Source organism: Engystomops pustulosus, chromosome 10 (genome assembly GCF_040894005.1).
Source record: "Engystomops pustulosus chromosome 10, aEngPut4.maternal, whole genome shotgun sequence".
NCBI classification, from domain to species: Eukaryota; Metazoa; Chordata; class Amphibia; order Anura; family Leptodactylidae; genus Engystomops; species Engystomops pustulosus.
Window position 1 is genome coordinate 66,981,077 of NC_092420.1, and position 22,382 is coordinate 67,003,458.

Consider the following 22,382-nt stretch of genomic DNA (forward strand, 5'->3'; position numbering starts at 1 on the left):
AGAAGCTTCTTCATAACCAAAATAAATAACAAGAATACAGAGGCCCGAAGGACGCTAAGAAATGCCAAGGATATTGTGAAAAGGCAAACAGTTTAAATGAGAAAAATAGCTGAATTAAAACATTTAACTCTATAGCTTCTAAGAGGGAAGCATACCCCCCCCCCAAGGTGGCCGCTGTATCTAAGATGGCGGACAGTAGTCAAGATGGCGTCCGAAACCAGTGCGACCTCCTTAACACGGACTGCTTAAAAATGGACCAGAAACAGGTTCAAAACGCCATGTGTGGCATCACCCTTAGGGCGCGTTTTGGATGCATTTAAAAACCTGAGAGAAACGCCACATGGGAAGACGCCCTGAAACATATCAATTGTTGGGCATCTTTGCGTTAATCTGCGTTATGACTAAATTGACAATTGGGCGTTACCAATGGGAGTAACAGCCTGATGCTAGTGATTAACCACAGCGTTCCTACATAGGCTCCTTACCACTACAGTCCTGTAATTGCATCGTGCTGGGAAGGAACTGAACTCAATGGAAGTGGTGGGAGGAGGCCAGGTTGAGGCAAGTCCAACTTTACAGCAAGTTATGGCAGAAGTGCATTTTTGGAAATGTGGATTTGGGCCAATGTCCATATGTAGCATAGTCACGCTAAGGCCCCTTTCACACTTGCGTTATTCACGCGTGCTTTTGACGCACAGAACTTGCATTGCACTCTGACCCATTGTACCCAATGGGTCTTTTCAAACTTGCATTTTTTTTCACGCACACAGGCGCATTTTTTTTAACACGCGTTTAAATCTTCACATTCTCTACTTTTGCAAGTCACGCGCGTGAAAAACGCATCATACAAGTCTATGGAGATGCATCAAAAACGCATTGCACTCTGAGACACTTGCAAGTGCAATGCGTTTTTCTCGCATCAATTGCCATAGAAAAGATAGAGCTTAGTCCTGAGTCCATTTCACGCGCATGAAAAACTGAGACACTGAACAAACTCTGACTGAAAACTGATTGCACTCTGATGCAAAATGTGCGTTTTTCACTGACCAATCCCTGATCGCACCCTGATCAAACTCTGACGTGATCTGCAACGCAAGTGTGGAATGGGCCTAACAGGTTAGTCCGCCTTTAATGGCTGATCCGCTGTAATGTACAGGGAAAACCTAGTACACGAGATGTGTCCAGGTCATCAGCGTCTTGGTTTTCTGTGCCTCTAAGTAGAAGACCTGCTGATTCCAGCAATGGCAACATATATATATATGTGTGTGTATGTTTGTCATACTGTTGCGCCTAAAAAAAAAAACTTTCATAGGGCTGCATTCACAAGTGGCGTTTGTCACCGTATAGTGAACAATGAATGTGTTCTGATGAAAATTCATATGCTCTTATAGGAAGCGTTTCAAATGCTTTTTAGCATCAAAAAGGGCAACTACGGAATTGTAACAAAACCGCATTATTTTGTGTATTGTTGTGAATACATGCTTTAAAACTCCGTTAGTTAGCGTTTTTTTTTTTTTTTGCGGTTTTACCCCCAGCTCCCAGACCATTGTGCTTTTTCTTCACCACACCCTATAAGGTGACCGGAAATCGCCAGAAGACTATATTAGCAGACCAAAAGGGAAATCTCTGTTGCCCTTTTCCAAGATGGCGCCTTGGCCGTCACCGCTGAATCACGTGATCGCGGCCCTGCGGCTCCCTCTATGGAGGTGTATGGCCGTTGGTGAAGGCTGTTTGTATTATTTACTCCCACAATGCACTGCGCGCTCCGCGGGAAACCAAAATGGCGAAGGTCTGCGACCGTACCGGGCCGTTCGCCGTGTTTATGTACTAAAGGCCGTCGCCTGGAGCCGGGGCAAAGGACTTACTGGATACCGCTGCCTTGTGTGGCCTTGTGATTTCGCTGTGAGGGGCGCTCTGCACCACTGAAGTGACCGAATGAGGTGAGCGGAGGACTGCTCCGGTACCGGGGTGTCGTGTACTGAGCTGAGGGCGCTGCTGTGGTATCTATGCGGTTTTCTGGCCACCATGACCTTAGTGTGGTAATTACAAGGCTTGGTACTAAAGCAGCCTCTTTGTCATGTGATCAGTTAGAGTGCTAGCTGTGTGGTTCTGTACCTTATTACCTGCAGCTGCCATTGTAACACTGGCCATGGACTCTCATTATACCTAATACAAGGTTGTTACAATGACTGGACAGAAATGTAATAATGTAATAACCAGTGACTGGAATTCATATCACTTGGCTGATTCAAATGTTTCTCAAATATTAGGCAAATCCAGTTTCACGTCTTATAATATACTGACTCCGTGAAATGAGATTAACAACTTTGCGAAGAAATAACCTTGTGGGTAATGTGTAAGAGATAATGAGACATCTGATCTCCCTGTGTATCCAGGGGGTCCCAGCTCATCTGTGCTGGTTCTGGCCATACAATGTATATAACCCGTCTATATAACAAGGCTGTTATGCATCAGGTCCATCAGATGGCCTGGCGTTCTTGTTGCAGTGTATAATGTGGGTGCATGCAGGGTGAATGCCGGGCTGGGGCTCGGATCCAGGCAGGGATAGCGGCTCTTTGTGTCCTGCTGGGAGCCAGGTTGCCGCAGCCTTTGTTCTGCCTTTTGTTTCTGAAGATAAGTTCCTCTTTCTTTTCCTCCTCGCTGGACTCGCTGCATAGATCTTCACCTGAATAGGTGTTGAATGAACCAAATTTTAAATATTTTATTGCTTCTTTTGTTGCTCTTGTTTTGCGTTCACTTCCATCTGTAGTTTGGTTGGTTTGCTATGTTTCTATATGAAGGTGAATGTCTATACTTGTATGTGACCCTGGTAGTATCGTATAATATTGGTTTGATGCATAGAATTTTTTTCTAATTTGTGCTTTATGGGATCTACTAATGAATGTAAATTAATTCCTCCCAATAGCAGAATTGCTATTGTATTTGTCAAGTGTTTTGACGCAATATATTGACATGTGCCTATAAGAACATGTCTGTGCCACGCTGGATACTTTTCAAAGGTGTCAAGAAAAAAATGTCATAAGATGTGCCATATTTATCATTGGAGCATTCCAGTTTTAATAACAGATGCTGATATAAATATTAACCACTAAGCCCTCATGAATGCGCTTTTACGGGCTTGTGTGGAGGTTGTAGACAACTCAGAGCAGGTCCTTTTCCTGCATGTGTCTGAAGTCTATGTGTAATATGCAAAATATGGATGGCACACAGGTGTCTTCTGCACGTGGCCCGTATTTGTGGTTCACTTGCTAGGTAACACTTAGAGGTTGGGGCAAGCTAGTGACATTGTTTGCCATGCGGTTTAGCATCAAGCATTGATGACACATGGACCACTGATCTGTTGTTTACAGTCCAAGAGCAGCATACAATCATGTATAGATCGGCTTTAAAACATAGAATCTAATGTGCACCAAAATGTGGAACCCTCTGACTGTCCTGTCACAGTATATGCTGTTAGAAAGTTTTTATACATCTGAACCAATGTAACAGGAAAGTGCTGATTAATGTGATGGGGCTTTATACATAAATAATTACATCTATTTTTATTTAGGGAGTAAGAGTTTTTTCCGCAATAAAAAAATAACTACTGTGAAAAGGTGTCATGTCATGTGGCCTCTTCATGTCTTGCGTTGTATAGATATGTGGCTCTTGGGGTAACGTTACCCAATGTAAACTGCTTGTGTTTATACAGCCAGATGTATAGATTATATTGTTGAAAATGCGGTTCCAGAGTCTCTGGTTTATAAAGGCCACATTACAAATGTACAGGTTTTCATTCACATACGGAAGCGGCTGATCTCTTAATCTCAGATCCGTCCAATCAATTAGACCCCTACAGATCAGCAAGGTAGCCTCTATGCTGTGAATAGGAGCTAACTTGTAGGTTGCTGGAGAACCCCTTTAAATAAACTGCGCTGGTCCCCTTCACACAAACACTCTGTCTGTGGAAACACACTTGTATGCTACAGATACTGTGGACCGGAGTCCTTACATCATAGTGATATGATGCAAGGAGTCCCTTTCTAACAGTTGAACTGCAGCCCCAGCACTGCTGTCCAGCCTGGAGACGGGGAGTACTTGTGTTATATTTCACTATAATACAAAGACTCCCGTCATATCAGGCTGGATTTATATCTGCCTTTGCTTCTATGTATATATATTTTTAAAACTATTTATTGGTGTTTTACAGCAACAAACAATATGGCTTACATAGCCAAAAACTCTAGGATACACTGAAAAAGGAGAGCATGAATAATAAAGGAAACTATAACTTTAACTTGCCCATACCTCCTAAAAACCCCCACCCAAATGCTGCTCTAACCAAATGCTTAGAAGAGAGAAATTGGAGTATGGATATGATATACTTGCATACCATGCAGTGTATATAAAACCACTATGGAGATTCTAAGGGTTTACCTTCTATAATAATTCCCCAGGACATGAAGAACGGTTTGGTCAGTTTCTTCTGAAAGACGATGTTTATCTAGTCCATAAAAAATATGAAACGCTGAGTCAAAGCGCAATTGTGTGATGGCACCCTAGCTGGTGGATGACCATATCAATGTAGGCTCCTTATGTTTGTATTGTGGAACTGTAGACTGGCTATGCCCAAATGTAATAGAGAGTGGAGCAGCAATCACAAGGACTTGGACTCTTTACACTTGTCTGTACATGTGCTGTCACATTGGATGTTATTTTAGGGCACTCACTGGAGAGCATGGAGTTAGTAGCTCTTTGTCTGCTTAAACAGGAAGCAGGCTGTGTTCTGCGCTCACATCTGTGCTGCCTAGACCACAAATAATATCATGGTAGCCCAGAGGGTGCTGCGCCAAGAATTTGAAACTGTTATCAACGGCTCTAGTGGACTGTTAACATTTTATTTACCGTATTTTTCGGACTATAAGGCGCACTAAAAATCCTTTGATTTTCTCAGAAATCTAAGGTGCACCTTATAGTCCAGTGCGCCTTATATATGAACCGTACTTACAGACAACAGCTGACCTGAACAGTACACAGGTCTGCCACCTGCTGCTCATTCATCCTTCTAATCAGGTGCGCCTTATACTCCGGTGCGCCTTATATATGAACCTAGACGTTTCAGCAGGCATTTATTGATGGTGTGCCTTATACTCCGGTGCACCTTATAGTCCCAAAAATACTGTAATAAGAATTACATATGCAGAAAATGAGTTATCATTTATGTATTTTACTGACATGTTTTTCCAACTTGTGTCATGCAGAGACGCAACTGCTGCAGGCAAGTCACTGGTCCTTAAAAGATCCCCTTTCCAGCAAAATAAGAAGGCCTTGAAGTCCTTAACTAAAGTATCTGTACGGCATGGACAGAAGACTAAGAGACAAACTTGCAAATTTGAAGAAGGTCAGGATGTCTTAGCAAGATGGTCAGATGGATTATTTTATCTTGGAACTATCGAAAAGGTAAATCTTTTTAGCAGTTTGAAGTCTTCGCCTAGAATTGGGATTGATGTCACTGGACAGGAACAGATTACTGCTAATCTCCAGTCTTGGCTATGTACGCATTGGTTTTATATGGGTTTTTTTTGTGGGCAAAATAAATCACAGGGCATTAGAGTAAGCAAGTCTCTGCCACATACTGCTATAAATGGCATGACAGTGTGGCCAACTTGCTTTCTCCTTCTAATCTTTAGAGGACCACTGTTGGCCAAAGCACTATTGTGAATATTGTACAGGGTGTGTGCAGGATTATGGAAACATGGCTGCTTTGTTCCTAATAACCACAACATTTTAGTTATTGAGTTGTCTGTAGTATTGCATCTAGCCATACACAGTTTTGAACATTAAGCAGCATAGTGTAAGTTTTATTTTTATATTCCGGTTGCGCTAAATGTTAATGGCAACTGAAACAACCTGTTTTTAATTTTTGTTACAGATAAATAAATATCACAAGAGCTGTTTTATCATATTTGAGGATAGCTCCAAATTTTGGGTGCTGTGGAAAGACATTCAGACAGGTATGTGCTCTAGAATGGCTTAAAGTTCTCTTAAGAAATTGACTATATGGTGGCTGCAGGTTGAGGCCAGAGATATTTGACCTATTCTTAGAAGTTATGAATAGCAGATCTATGGGGTTCTTCATCATGGTACCATTGAAGTGGCGCCTTAGAGACTACATATACTAGGTTTTTTTTGCCTAAGGAATGAAAATACTACTACTGCAACATTCTATCCAACCTTAAGCCTTCTATGATCACCCGTATACATAACACCACAAATGCCCAGAAAATATTGTGTGTTTGGATGGGTAAGGGACGTTAATTGGTATCCTCCATATACATTACACATTTTTTTGCTCATCCTTATTGTGGGAAGCAGGCTGTTCTAGGATTTGATGTGATAAACCTATGCCTTGTTTACTTTAGGAGCCACTGAAAGTGGGGAAATGGTGTGTACAATATGTCAGGAGGAATATTCTGAAGCACCAAATGAAATTGTTATTTGCGACAAGTGTGGGCAAGGTCTGTATTATTTCTATATTTAAATCTCTAGAGCCTTCTTAATTGTGGAGTAACCCCTGCATTATCGATCCACATTTATAGATTACTACTGCCTTAGCATTTTTGCCTCACTGTTGTGATCCCCAACCTATTCACATCAAGGTGACCGTGAGGAGTCTGAGCTGTTGACATATACAAGAAAACTTTCAATTCTGTAATATACATACATATATATATATATCTCTCTGTCTGTCTGTCTAGTGGCTACTTGCATTATTTGCCCCTCCCTCTGTTTTTAATCAGTTTCCTGTGCAATCTCTGGAGGAGGGAGAAGGGGAATGGGAGCAGCGGCTGAATGTTGTGGCTTCTGTCTGTGTTTTTAGATGCTGCAGCGAGAAGCCTGTGTGCTCTGTTCCACAGGGAATGCCTGCTCTGTCTCCTGCAGAGGGATACCAGTGGTGGGAAGCCCTTTTGGTTATGGTGCATATGTCATCTGCAGCCTCGAATGTACCATCAGTCAATAAAAAAACGGCTGTTTAACATCACATTGGCTGTAAGGAGCTTTGTTATTGGCTGTGTTTGGCACTTTCTGTGATCCTGCAAAGGGGAAAAGAATCATGTGTAATAATACACATAACTTTTTTAAAGGTGTAAAACTGTACAAGCATCTTTGGCTGTACAATGGGTCCACTCTTCCATTCAACTCTTTGGAAACCTAAAGCTTAGTAGTTGGATGTCTTGTAAATCTGAACAAAGTTTTTTTTTTTTTTTTTTTTTTTTTGTACTTTTCTTGTAGAAGAAGAATACACGTCACTCTCGGGGTAGCTCGGTGCCTCAAATAGGTTACCAACCTGTGGAGGATCAATCCTAAAAATTCGGCACTCCTTTTTTGCAAAAATTGTAAAAAGTCTTTGATATACAGGCATTCCAATATTAGATTCTGTAATGTTTCGGTCTGCAACAGGATGATCTTAGGACACTGATAGCATAGAAGATAAGTAAATGAGCAGTTATACTACTGTAGTTCAGGCTGAAGGGAGAGGTGCGGACATTCCACAGTAGAGAAGACGCCTTCTATGCATCTTGCAATCGGTGTCTGAAGAAGAACCCTTTTCGGGTTGATGAAACATTACACAATATAATATTGGATTACCTGTATAACACAAATACTTTACAGTTTTTGCAATTTTTGATTTTTGTACCCTTCATACAGTGGAGATCGCTGACTTCAGTTGTTGAACAGATGTATTATGTTAAGGTCTCTGGGTACAATCCTTTATTCATATACTTTTCTGTCAAGTGATGATTTTATGACAAAATATAACATGTCTCTGTTCTTTCAAAGCCTAACAGACAAATTTCATTTGGGATTCGGTTTTAGGTTATCACCAGCTCTGCCATACTCCTAGGATTGACTCCAGCTTGATTGATACAGATGAGAAATGGCTGTGTCGGCAGTGTGTGTTTGCCACTACAACCAAGGTATTCAAGAGCTTTGAGTGGATTCAGTAAAGCAGTGGATTTTATGCTTTTAAATGGCTTCTTTCTATTTTCAGAATGACATGTTTTTTCATCTTTGTATCTGAATGATGGTTAGTTGTTTTTGCTTACTATTATATTTGTTGTAGTCTTGTCTGTCTGGTTTTACCACTTCAGGGCATGCATCATAAATGTGCGGTGCATAGTTTGTTTGTAAATTCCCAAAATGAACATGTGATCTTGGCAGCTAGATAAAGGGGATCAGCCTAGGTGTTTTGATGGAACCATCTTGCACCTAAATCATTCCACAAACAAAATCTTAATTGTGTAAGGCACTTTATGAGCTTTTATGTAAATGTATTTAGGTGCACTGCTGAGTAATTAGTACAATGCTGGACACGGCAACACTGAGTTGTCATCATAATGATACTTATTGAAGTATTGTTTTTCTTTATAATTTCCCATATTAGACTATAAGAAGAATATAACATTTTTCCATTGTCTGAACATTGATATTAAATATATTGGAATCAAATTGCTTATGTTTGATTTTGGAAGCGCAAAAGCTGGTTTGAAATTAGATCTCTCGGCCATTCTGTCTACAGACACATAGCATGTAGTTTGTTCTGTGCTTATCTCAGATTGGTGGAAAGTAAGATTATATCCTACGGTATGTACAGTATGCTCAACTCCTCCTGCTTTATAACATGCTGCCTGCAGATCATATGCTAAGTACAATCTGCTCAACGCCTCCTGCTTTTTAATAAACTGCCTGCAGATAGATAGAGTACGATCTGCTCGATAACCTTATGCCAGGAGATTACACTGCGTAATTGTGTAACAGTTTTGTATAAGTTCTCTTGTACTTCATACACTTTTTTTCTTATGTGATTTCTGCTTTATCCATTTTCGTTTGCATCTGCGCCATTGTTTTTGTTTAAAATTCATGTCCCAGTTATATGTCTTGCTATGCAAGGGAACTGAAACTGTTTTGCTGGAACAAATATGCATACAATACTTTTGATTCAAGTTATGAAAAGTGTAAATGGTAAAAGGAGAGCTGCATGCTGCGCTGGGTTTACAGTCAAAAGTGTTTCCTTAAAGGTGAAACGTTACATAGTTTATACAGTTGTAAAAAGACACATGTCCATAAAGTTCATCCAAAGTGAGTGTATAAATGTAGTCCATTTCTCTCAATATTGACATTTTTTTTAAATTCTGTTTGTAAACCTTTTAAATAAAGGTTTAAGCTCTTTGCAAAACTGTTTTCATTATTTGATTTCTCATTCCAAATGTTTGAAATGTTTACTGGCATTCACAAAAGTGTTACCATTGATCCTACAAGAGCAAAAGAATCTTTGCTGTGGATATTTAATTGTGTAAATCTCCCATCATAAGCCACAATAAAGCATTACTAAAACTAAAGATTACCTTTAAGGTTCTCCATAGTGTGGTAAACGTTGTGTCCTTTAATAGGTGCTTCTCCATTCAATTAAATGAGGAGATCTATCACACGCCTGCACTTCCTGAGACCCTGCTTCTTTGGCAGTGTCGGATACATCAGGAGGCTCCTGCGTCCTAATGTATTTGGCAGGACGGCTGCACTGGCATACAGTTCTAAGCCAGGTCACGCTTTTACCTGTGACCATCAAGGCTTGAATGGTCGCTGGCTGTAGCAAGTGCTCAGGCGAGGGGCTCCTCCTTCATGCCCCTCCATGGTCACTTGGAGTGGAGGCAATGTATAGGGGGAAATAATCACATTTCTTGGCAGTTTGCAAGTGAAGGCAATTATTTCAGGGCTTGTACAGCAGAAAACTGGTGTACAAACCCTGACAAAGTCTCCAATAGTTCATGTATTTGGTGATAATAATGCCAGCTAGCGAAAATTTGCACCGCAATCTATGAAGTGGGGTCTATTAAAGGATCCAAAGGATTGAAGAAGGATGTGAAAAAATTCTCTAATTACTTTTTGCATGGGCTGAAGTACGGTCAAAGAAGTGCGTCTCTGATCATTGCCTATGGTTGTCATTGCTCCTTAGATGACTGTCTTTAGTTGCTACTTGATTTTTTATTTTTTTTTTACCTCAAATTGAAGTACCTCTGTTCTTTTGTAGAGAGGAGGAGCACTGAAAAAAGGACCAAATGCCAAAGCCCTGCAAGTCATGAAGCAAACTCTGCCCTATAATATGGACAGCTTAGAGTGGGATGTAGGTCACAAGACCAATGTACAGCAATGCTACTGCTACTGTGGAGGCCCAGGAGAGTAAGTACTTATGTTGTATAACTTGTGTATATATGCTCTGGGGACGGGACATAGGTTTCAGCATAGATTTCTATCTTCTTAGCATTCTATTAGTTTAGGATTTCTTTAGTGACATTAAGGTTCTTAAAATTGCAATTGCCATTGAGGTGAACTCCAATGCTAAGTTTTGGTGTCTGGAGAACCGAAATCGATAGATAGATAGATATAGATAGATATTAGAGAGATGGATAGATATTATATAGATATTAGAGAGATAGGGATAGATATAGATGGATATTAGATAGATATATATATATATATATATATATAGATAGAGAGATAGAGAGATAGAGAGATAGAGATAGATAGATAGAGAGATAGAGATAGATAGATAGAGAGATAGATAGATAGAGATATAGATAGATAGAGAGATAGAGATATAGATAGATAGAGATATATATAGATAGATAGATAGAGATATATATAGATAGATAGAGATATATATATAGATAGATAGAGATATATATAGATAGATATATAGATATATAGATATATATAGGTATATTATAAAGAGCGAAAATGAGACTAGCTGTAGGGGGGGTTGAAGATCAAGAGGGGCAAGTGTATTGCATGTTACTTGTTTAATACTCAGCAACTGTACCTTGATCAACCATACTTTGGTCTCATCTTTCTCTTAGTAGCAACACCAAGGTCTGTTTGTTTATATTTATGTAAAACATAGCAAAATACAATAACTTATTGAAACAAAAGATTACTGTAAATGCTTGTCTCCTGGATTGACTGGACCTGGCTTCACTATTCAAAATCCAAACCTAAAGCTCCATTTTGAGATCGTTTAGATCAGAGAGAATCCCATTTAAAGGGCCTTAGGCATCAGACGTTTATAAATAAGGGGGGCAGTGGTGTTTATGAACAACAAATGTGCTGTACTCACCCCTCTCCTGCACTCCGGTGTGGCGGTGCTCACTTAATGTAGAGAGGCTCAGCACAGATTGGACTCTGCGGTGGCTTCCTCTGTGGGACAGAGAACTCTGTAATAGAGATCGAACCACTGTATAGAACAGTGGTGGCGAACCTATGGCACGGGTGCCAGAGGTGGCACTCAAGGCAATCTCTGTGGGCACTCAGGCCATTGCCCCAATTTCACCAAACAGGACCAAATCCACCAAATCTTCCTGTAGTCCCACACAACTTAAAAGATGCTGCTCTCAGCGCTATTTTAGGCAACATTCACACGATGTATGACCGTCGATGTATGGCGGGCATACATCGGTGCTGCAGAGAGGAGCAAGGGATGAGCGCAGCTCACCCCCGCCCCTCTCCATAGGCATATAAAGCGCATTGCGCCGTATTACATGAAAAGATAGGACATGTCCTATCTTTCTACGGGCTACGGAGCAGTACAGTGCTGCATGTGTGCTGCACTGTACCGCTCCCTTACAGGGCCGTGAGCCCATAGAAGTGTTTGGGGGGCGTATATACGTCCCTCATACGTTCGTGTGAATGTAGCCTAAAAGAGACATTTACTTGGCTGTTTGGAACTGCAAGAAAAGTGAGAAGGTGTTGACAGAAATGCATATTCTTTGGAGGTCTTCCTGCTGGACCCACCATTCTTCCTGAAGAGAAGCTACAATGATGGTCTGTGTTTGTCCACCTTATTTCAGCGGTATTGGTGGCCTCGGGGCGGGAATACAATTTAATGATGCTTAAGAACAGGTAGCATTAAGTTACTGCTTGAAATGCCATGTTGGCACTTCATTGTAAATAAGTGGATTCTGGTTGTAGTTTGGGCACTCGGGCTCTAAAAGGTCCGCCATCACTGGTATAGAAGGACATAGTTGTACCTGAAGAAAGTAATAAGAGGGAGGTGTCAACTAAATTGAGGATTACCATACACGTAGGAAGTTCTGACTTTTTGAGGTATTAATAAAAATGTATTGTATGTACTTTATGCTTTTTTTCTAATCTTTTTTTCTGCTTAATCTACAGGTGGTACCTAAAGATGCTGCAGTGTTGTAAATGCAAACAGTGGTTTCATGAGGCCTGTGTGCAATGCTTGCAGAAACCTATGCTTTATGGGGACAGGTGAGATATACTGATGGACTGATTTACAGTCTATGTTATGTTACAGGGATGAAGTCAGTTTAGATGGAGATAATTTGATATAGGCAACAAGCTTGTCTTAAAGGACAACTACCACCTAGATGAAGGATTGTAAACCAAGCACACTGACATGCAGGTGTGTGCCCTCTCTGGCAAGATATGCTCTTCTTTTAGCTTATTATTCCCAGCTTTTTATTAAACAAAAGGTGCTTAAAATCATACAACTGAGCCTGAGGGTCTCTGGGCTCCATGGGTTTAAACTGAGCCCGGAGCTTCTCGGGCTCATTTGCATACGTTTTACAGTTTTTTTTTTCTTAAAAACAAAAGTATAGAAAGCTTAAAGAAGAGCAGATCTGGCCAGAGAGGGCACACACCAGTATGTCAGTGTGCTTGGTTTACAATCCTTGATCCTGGTAGTAAATGTCCTTTTAACTGTAGGGCCATCCCTTTTAAATAATGCATCTTTAAAGGAAATCTACCACTAACTGTAAGTAATATTGCACTGAACATACTTGCCTGTCTTCCTCTTCGTCTTATCCCTGCACTGGTCTTTAATCTTGACACGCCGAGATCACCTGAAAAAAATAGTCTAGTAGAAGCACGGTGTGTCAAGCTTGAAGAAGACTACTGCCGGGATCAATTAGAAGAGGACAATAGGTGAGAAGGTTCAGTTGTACTTCTAGTTAATGGTATATTTCCTTTAAATACATTCTAAATATAGAAATACAAGGAACTATGAAGTGTCATCCAAACTTCAAAGGACACCTGACACCAGGTTATCCCACCAAATTCTCGGCACACCACCTATTCCCCCCAACCCCCGTTCATCATCATTCCAACCTGCTATGTCTCTTCCTGACGCCTTCCTGTAACTGCAAGAATTTATTTTCGTCCTGGGATTCGCATGAAAAAGCAAATTAATGTATTGCTTTGTATTATAAAGAGTTAGACAATTTTCCAATATACTTTAGGTATCAAATCCTCACATCAGATCCAAGATCTCTGCTTGCTGTCATTCTTGTATGTTTACTTCCAGTGAACAGAAATTTGACTGTGGTCACCCAGGTGCACGGCTCATTAGGACAGAATAATCAGAGCTGTGGGTTATAACGAGCCGTGCACCTCTGTACTACCAATGAACAGGAAACGGACCATGGTCAGACATAAAAGCTTTCTGCAGAATAACAGCAAGTAGAGATCTAGAAAACCGTAAGGATACCGAAAGTATGTTTGAAAATTGTGTGCTGTTAACTGGATGAGTGGTTAATAATGTGGTGAAAATCTGTACAGCCTTCACCACAATGATAAGAGGAGAGAAAACTGCAACAGCAGCCTGTGGTTTATCTTGCAGGCTCCTTCATCCTACAGACAAGTAAGAGGATATAATTTTTTTTTTTTCTGGCTTTAAAAAGGGTGAATCTCCTCAAATGTTGCACTGTGCACTCTTGCACTTAAAGGAAATCTACTAATTCTAATCAAAAATCCGGCATCAAGGACTCTTACTTATAGATCCAGGCACCGTGACTGTGGTAATCTTCTTTTTTCGGATATCCTTTTATAATTGAAATTAAAATGCTAATGAGCTCTTGTGGAGGGGGGGGGGGTGGATAACCAGAGCCCTACCATGCTGCAGATTCACAGGCTGTTGCTATTTGCAAGGTGCACCCAGCCTGCAAAACCAGAACACGGAGGGGCTCTGGTAACCCCCTCTTTCCCTGAGCCCTTCAGGCTCCTTGGCATAATTTAAAAAGTTGACTTTAGAAGGAAGGAAGCCATGTCTAAAAAAATATAACATGATTAACATTCAGTGCCTGGATTTTATGAGTAAATGCCCCTGGTTTTTCATGCTTGATTTTGATGGTAGATTTCCTTAAAGTTGGGACAGTCATATAAAATAAACGTACAGCAAACCTCCTTGACGGTGTCCAATAGAAGCCAGAGTTATCGAGTCCTATTTAAGCACAATTCAGAAGATAATGCAAAAGAATGACTATAGATGTTACTTATATAAATTTATACCATGTCATCATGCGGTCAGAAGTTCTTATAAGACACACATCTGTTATATTATAGATTATTTGATTTATTAAGTATTTATTAGCTGAGCTCTGTCATCACATATTTCTACAGGTTTTATACATTTATTTGTTCAGTCTGCAATTCTGGACCAGAATACCTCAAACGTCTATCTTTACGGTGGTAAGTTTACATATTAAAAAGGATTAGATTTTGCCGTAATTACAAATTGTGTAGTTTTAGTTGCACACAGATCTAAAGTTTTTGTAAGTTTTATTTTCCAGCTACTTATTTGATTTAAAGCCTGATTGTATTGTTACATTGAAGCACTTGTGTTTTTGTTCCTTAGGGTAGACATAGCACATCTCTGCCTATACAATCTTAGTGTCATTCATAAGAAGAAGTACTTTGATTCAGAACTTGAACTCATCACATATATAAATGATAATTGGGATCTATTGCATCCTGGTGAGGTAGGTACCGAAAGTGATTTTCTATGAATACTTCATAAAGTTCATACATAATTACATTACGTTCTCCATATATATGGGGATTAATGCCCAAAAAATTTACCTGTTCCGGCTTTATCCATTATTGTCTACAGAAGATATGAAAACAATTTAGCACATTCTTTTGCATGGTGTGACTTCTGCGATAGAAAATGGTGGACTGAGTATCTGTTGGATTTTTTTTTTATTTTTTTTTGCTTGGATAATTAAAATATATATAAATATTAATTCTATATAATTTAATATATAGCCTTAAAGGGGTATTCCCACGAAGACAAGTTTCTTATATGTACTCAGGATAACATAAGACATTCGCTAATTCACTGTTAATAACAAAAATGCACCATTTCACAGATAAGTCCAACCTTTCTCTATCGGTCCTGCTGTACACAATTTTAGTTGCCCCTAGACACGACCCTGTAACTTCTAAATCAGGATTTCTGTCTGTCTCTGCTCTGAGCCTGTAGCCACGCCCCCTGCACGGAGCTCAGAGACACTGATTACTTCCTGCCAGGAGATCATGATCAGAGAGAAAGGAGCTGCAAACTACAAGGAGATGAGTGATCCAGGGGAAGGGGGAGGCAGGCACGTATCTGTGAGATGTAGCAGAGGTCACAGTGTAAAAGTCTTTCAGCCTCTGTGTAATCTTATGCATCTCTGATCTGTCTCCTCTCTGTGTCAGTGTGTTAATACAATGTCTGTAGCCAGATGAAAGTGTGTATACACCTGTACCCTGATAATATAAGCACATTGTCACCCGACAGAACTAGATGGGTCATAATGTGTCTGCTTGGAGAGGCCCTGCCCACAGCGTGGTATTTTGCACTGAGCAGCCTAGGGAGTGATAGGAGCTGAAACAGAAATAAAACTGTAACATTGTAAAGTAAGGGGTTAAAACGATCTTTGTGTTATCACTAGGGGATTGAAATGTGAGAATTTTTCTTTTGTGGGAAAAGCCCTTTTTAAAGAATTTTACAACAATTTATTGTTTCTTCCAGCTGTCAGATATACCGAAGGCAGAACGATATGAACATATTCTGGATGCTTTAAATGAAAATAAGACTATGTAAGGTGTTGTTTTTTTTTTTTTTTTTTTTTTTTTTTTTTATTCCGACAGGAATAAATGTATAAATAGTGTGTCATGCAGGTGACTGTATATGGCAGCTGTGTTCTGGCCGCGCAGACTGTGGACAGCTCATGGCCACCATGTGGCTGCATCACAAAAGATAAAGCAGGTCCTATTGCTGCCCAGATTTGCCATTCAGCTCCTATCCCATCTCTAGCAGCCGGCAACTTCCCCGAGTTGCGGCCAGTATGAAGCATGCGGTTGTGTGCATTTAGCCTTATGTAACGCAGGAAAATGTAACCACTTTGAGTATATGTATTAGTGTTATTTTGATTAACTATTGAAGTGTTTTTTCATATTGGCTTATGAGTCATGCAGACCGACCCCCCCCCCCCCCCTTTCCTTTTTCTTATACACTCTTAGTCTATGGATGTAACATTTGAAGCTTGGCTAATAGACTTGGTTGTTGTCAGAGCTGCTATAGACCTGCGTGTCCACAGGAGGTATAATTCACATGTGTGAAATAAGCTCGATTCCCTCCTAAACTGCCATCCAAATTGCACATGTTTTACTGCAATGACTGCTTGACTCTGAAGTTTTTCTTTGCCCCCATGTGACTGGTTAAGGTTAATTTGTTTATGCAAAATTAATGTTGGTGCGGGGGCACCATGGGAAAAGGACATTAACCTGATGGTGGGGACATTTTCAGATCCCCTTACAGGTTCTCTCTAAAGTCGCACTTGATAACTTTGAAAAATGTAACTTGATCATAAAATATATTTTGCTTAATATATACAAATTTACTATTTCACAGCAGTCATCAGTCAGAGCCATTTTTAACTTGTGCAGGGTTTCAATTTCGTTAGTTGGTTTATTAGTGGAACATTGAAACCTTGGATAACGTCCTGATTTTTAAAATAAGGGCATGGTGACACAGTCACTTCTGAAACGTTTCCAGTTGTATTGTAACATAGACTGTTTAACTCTATCTGTACTCAGGTTTATGTCTGGGAAAGAAATTAAGAAGAAAAAACACTTGTTTGGTCTAAGAATTCGGGTTCCTCCTGTTCCTCCAAATGCTGCTGTAAAACTTGAGAAGGAAGAAAGCACATCCCATGAGTTTAAGATCAAGGGCAGAAAGTCATCAAAACTTCTGCCTGTTACAAAGTAAGTGTAACCATAATTATGTCTGTCACCATCAAAATGCTGGATTAGCTTATGAAAGACATGCTTTGTGGCTTGGACAGACGGCTTCCATGTGACACTAGAGATAGTCGTGTGTGAGTCGCATGTGACCTTGTTCTATATTTTGGCACATTACCAAAAACAATGTTTATTTCCATACATGACCTGAGAAGGAGAAAATGTGACATTATTAGTATCTTGTCAAAAATGTTCAATAGGTTGAAATTTCTTAATACTTCTTCTAGGGAGGAAAATAACACTGAAGTGAAGAAAAGGAAACCTGTGGGTCGTCCTCCTGGTTCACACAGAAGAAAGATCTTACAAAATGACACCTGTAATTCTCCATGTCCGGTAAGCAGGAAATTGTATGATAGGAGCAAACTCATTCTTGGCTGGTTTGCACATAGTTTGCTCCCTACATTTTATATGTTACAGTTAAATCTAAAGAAAATCTCGGAATCAGGCCCAGAACAAGTTATTGTTAATGAAGGGTGCTCTAAATAACCATACATGTACAATGCAGGTCATTCAAAAGTTAATCCAATTTCCTCTGTTTACCTTTTATAATTTTTTTTTTTTCCCCAGAAAATTGAGAGCGATGCAGTATTGAGGACTGATGCTTTAGACACGTCAGATCAAAGAAAGTAAGAACAGATTTCTTGTTTTTGATATAGGTTTGTTTACTACGCATTTTTCTGCAATCTTTTTTTCAATTATTTTAGGACTGCTGACATCAGCACTTTTTCATCAAGTAACTCTGACTTAGAGTCCAATGGAGCTGCCAGTTCAAAAGAAACTACCTCAGCCAACGTTTCCAGGTATATGTATATCTATGATCTCTAATCTGTTCTGGATTTGGAGATGAGCATCTTTGGAATCTGTATTGGTAAATTTTAAAGACAGTGTCCAAGCATTGTACATGAGGTCATGAGATCACTCTGCTGATCATTATCATGTATATTGATAGCAGCAAACTGAGTGATGTGGCTTTGGCGTCAGTGTCCATGTGGTCCTTCTACTCATATGCTGCCTGTGTGTCATACAGTGCAGTCTTCAAGCAGCTCATAGGTAGGAATGCCACATATTGGTCTCCATTGGATTGGCCATCAATATATTGATACCAGAAAACATCTTTAGGCTTAGGCCACATATAATGGAAAGCTGCAAAATGTGTTCAGGGATAGTCAGCAGTTTTTTCCTCTGTAGATTTGCAGTGACTGAACTTTTTCTCTGCAGTCCTCCAACCCCCATTGCCAATAGCAAAGGTTCAGATCTACTAACACTGCAAGTAGCAATGTTGCTGGTTTAAACCATGCAATGTAAATCGCCTCAAATATGCTTGTGTGCAACCTAGAAATGTAAAACTCAGTGTGTGGTTTTTGTTTTTAGTCCTTCATCAGAGATGAGAAGAGTCACCCGCACGGGACGTTCCTGGTCTACCCCCCTACCGCCACCGAAAAAGCGAGGTCGCCATCCCCGGAAAGCTCTTCAAGCTCACAACTCGGATATCGCGAGGAATGATGAAAGAAAGGAGGATCCTGAGCTTACGGGACTCAACGCCGATATAGTAAAAAATGTAGCGGATCATGATTTACAACTCCATCATTTGAAGAATTCTATTACAAATTACTTTGGGGCAGCTGGCAGAATAGCTTGTGGCGAAAAATACCGCATTTTGGCTCGTCGAGTAACTCTTGACGGGAAGGTGCAGTATCTTGTGGAGTGGGATGGTGCCACTGCCTCCTGACCTCTGTTCTGGACAGACAAATCTTCTTTGTTTCCACCCAGGTTTTTTTTTCTTTCTTTTTTTGAAGTTATGAATAACTTATTTACCTTTTGTACAAAAGGCGGTGCTGGAATAGAGCAAAAATATAGATCTATTTTTAATGCATTTGAGTGGTGACAATAGAGAACATTGCTTTTAACCAAATATCTGCAGCGGTGCACATCTGTGAGAACGGCGTGGTTTACAGTATTCTTAGTCCAGCATTGGTGTGTTTCTATGTGATGTGGGGGTTGTGTGTAGTGCCGGTATACCCATTACTAGAGCGGGTGGCACTGTTTAGTCATAACTGCAAGTTTTGTTTCCTTGCTGTCTAATGCACCAGGTAAATCCAAATCCGTTATTTCCCAAATGGGCAAATTTTTTTTTTTTAGGATTCCTTTTATTCTTCAAAATGGTCTGACCCTTCTCACTAATGGTTACTAGACATGTTAGGGCTACCTACACTCTTATTGGTGCAAATAAGAGCAATAGCATCCAAGGGACATTTCCAAAATGTTAATTATTTTATGACCCTCCATCTCTCTGGTGGCTTTATCATAAATAAAATGTGGATAGACCATTTCTACCTCTACTGTAACTGAAAGATGAAGGATTGGCCCAATCTGCATAATAACAAAAAAACAAGTCAAGTGTAGTTGATTTTAATATCTGCAAAATCATTCTAGATGAGTCTAGATAAGACGGTCCAGTCTGGGTAAAATCTTCATTTTACTTGTAGGAGTGTTTGCATTTGGCCAAGCCTCTTAAAGGAAAGATGCATTGAAACCAGGTGCAGGACCTGTACAAGGTATGACTGTAAATCAGATGGGAAAAAAAATCACAGCATTAAAGGGTTAAAACTGAGTGTTTTCCCCATGCTTGGTTACTCATACAGGGAGTCTGATTTTGCGTTTTCAGGACTGCTGACTGTTTTAGTGTAAATGTGCCCAGTAGCACTGCACATTCCCCATTTACTCTAATCATTGCTCTATTGCTCTCCTGACTTCATGTTAAAGCCATCTGAGCAAAATGTAAGGGTTTTTTGTGGGGAGTCCTGGGTGCGGCATATAAAGGTACTGGCCTTGTATGCATCATGAACACCCAGGTCCAGTTAAACTGCAATCACAGGCCTCTACATGTTACTGTCAGCAGTTGTGTGTCAAAAATGCTGTACTGTTTAAGGACATCAAGCATGATAAACCATGGGCACACTCCCAGGAGCCCTTCAGGTTCATTATGATAAATTTAGAAGTTGATTTAAGACTAAAGGAGGCCATGGATAATAAATACTGATTACCAGTCACAGTGACTGGATCTTTGAGTAAGTGTCCTTGGTTTATCATGCTTGGTTTTGATGATGTTATTTTTCCTTTAATGTTATGTCCATATACAAAGCGGTGTCATGCCCATGTGTGGGGGGATAAGCTTAACAAAAAGAGTAAAGACGTGCGACTTTGGGCGACCCATTACTGCTAGCGAGATCTCCTGGTACCAACGTTGCAAAGGATGTGACTCCATGCATCATAGTGGTATATGATGCATGGTGACCCTTCTTTCCCATGAAACAGCAGTGCCGAATTGTACCAGGATTCACAGACGGAGCATGCCTTGTATGCCTGTAGCCAAAAAGAACTAGTTCTACACTTCCCCAAATTAATTTTCTGCCATCACAAACCCTTTAACCCATGGATCTACTGCTTTACTGACCATGTTACTTTTCCTCCCTCATAATAAATTGGTTTAATACGAATGAAGTCAATTCTATCCTGCTTTTTAATTTGGACACAATTTCTGTCGCCACAGAAATGGCACTGAGTTTAATGTAAATATATTCCACATTTACCCTTTTCAGTCCTTTTTAACTTAATTTTTTTAAATATATAAAAAGAGTTTGGAGAACTTATTATGCAAATGGTAAGATGTCAGAATCTGCAGGGAGCATGTTATCAGGAGCTCCTTAGTCATGGCGCCAGGATGATCTAACACGATTGGATACTGTAGCAGTGGGGGGGATTATTTATGTGCATTCATCCTGATGAGAATGAATTTTACTTTATAAGTAATGTCTGTGGGGCTGTAGCCGTCTCTGCCCTCTGTATTACTAGGCATTGCCCGGCACTGATGCCTTTAAGCAATGTATTTTTTTTTCCCTGTAAAATGTTTTTTCCCTGGCCGCTGTATGTACCTAGTTAGGTAGAATGTCATTTAATGGTTTCCTTTCAGATGTGATCTATGCAATAAATTGTTTTTAGTTTTCCAATTGTTGTGACCAGGAAAGGAGTTTCCTTTTGTAACTCTGCAAGCCTTCGCAGTATTGACTCATCCAGTACATCCAGCGATGCAGATGTCTTATGTAATATTTTGCTGACCCTTATTTTAAGATATGGTGATTAATTTTATATAAAAGGGGGAGTGACCTCTCTAGACCTCATTAGTGACTGTAGGGAGTCTGCCCCTCCTCCTACCTGATCATTGTTCTCCGTGTGCCTCTGCTTTGTAAGAAACACACAAAGACAATATATTTTTTCAGCCAATTAAATGGTTAAAATTAGCTTTTTATTTTGTAAAAAAAGAAGAAAAAAAACCTGTTCAACAAATATTTGTAAAATTTTGTACAGTGTCCTAAAATGTCACTTTTTTATTAGGATATTTTTTGTTTCTAGAATGACAAATACCACTGATTTCATGTCATATTGTCTTATTTATCTTCTAAAGAAAATGCTACTTTCTGTAATACAGCTGAACTTTACCTTCTCATCGCAACCCCGTCATTAAAGTGCATTACCGTAGAAAGTCACTGTGCCGCTTATTGTTCTCAGTGATGAATGCATCATGTGCATTATTCAGTCTCCTTAAAAGTGGTGAAAAAACTTTTCCCCCAAAGTTATACACAGCTAAATGACAAATAATGTTCACACACTATAATATGCAATAATCTTGTACAAGAAAGTGTGCCATATATGAGCAAACAAGTAATAAAAGAACCATCTTTATTTCTATCAAATACAATTAAAAGTAGAAATATTTACCATATATATTCAAAATGTGCAAAAAAAAAGTGCTGAAAAAAATCTAACTCGGCTTAACTCGAGTCTATTATAAAAAAAAAAAAAAAAAAAAAGCAAATCTATACTTTCCTTACGTTGCTCCCCTGGCGCAGTCCGTTGCAGGCATGACGTCAGCCTCTGTGTTGATGCCGGCGCACACCTTAGAATGTCAGAGAGAAGCAGACGTCATGATGCCTGTGAGGGACCGCACACCGAAACGGAGCCGACATCGAGAAAAAGAAGAGGACCTGCTGGGTGGGGTGGGGGTGGGGGGTTTGCAGCAGAAGGTGAGTACACATCTTGTTTTTGTCTTACAGGCACTATACTGGGGGTTGGGGGCAGAGGCTACAGGGTATATACTGGGGGACATGGGCTTCTAGCTATATACTGGGGGACATGGGCTTCTAGCTATATACTGGGGGGGGGGGGGGCGCTACAGGGTATATACTGGG

At 40.0% G+C, this 22,382-nt stretch overlaps 1 protein-coding gene across 3 annotated transcripts; it reads left to right on the forward strand.

Annotated features, from left to right (window-relative positions):
- Positions 1-452: 452 nt before the first annotated feature.
- MTF2 (metal response element binding transcription factor 2) lies at positions 453-21,680 on the forward strand. 3 transcript variants are annotated; one of them, XM_072127380.1, is made up of 15 exons: positions 1,685-1,940; positions 5,262-5,460; positions 5,933-6,014; positions 6,423-6,518; positions 7,879-7,979; positions 10,091-10,239; positions 12,229-12,324; positions 14,473-14,541; positions 14,708-14,831; positions 15,866-15,933; positions 16,933-17,100; positions 17,364-17,469; positions 17,704-17,762; positions 17,841-17,936; positions 18,508-21,680. In XM_072127380.1, exons 1-15 carry the CDS (start codon positions 1,936-1,938, stop codon positions 18,863-18,865), a joined length of 1,776 nt encoding a protein of 591 aa, XP_071983481.1. In that variant the 5' UTR covers positions 1,685-1,935; the 3' UTR covers positions 18,866-21,680. The 3 variants fall into 3 exon arrangements, with proteins under 3 accessions (XP_071983483.1, XP_071983482.1, XP_071983481.1); XM_072127382.1 differs by lacking the exons at positions 1,685-1,940; positions 5,933-6,014 and adding an exon at positions 453-561; XM_072127381.1 differs by lacking the exon at positions 14,473-14,541 and having other exon boundaries at positions 1,684-1,940.
- The last annotated feature ends 702 nt before the right edge of the window (positions 21,681-22,382 follow it).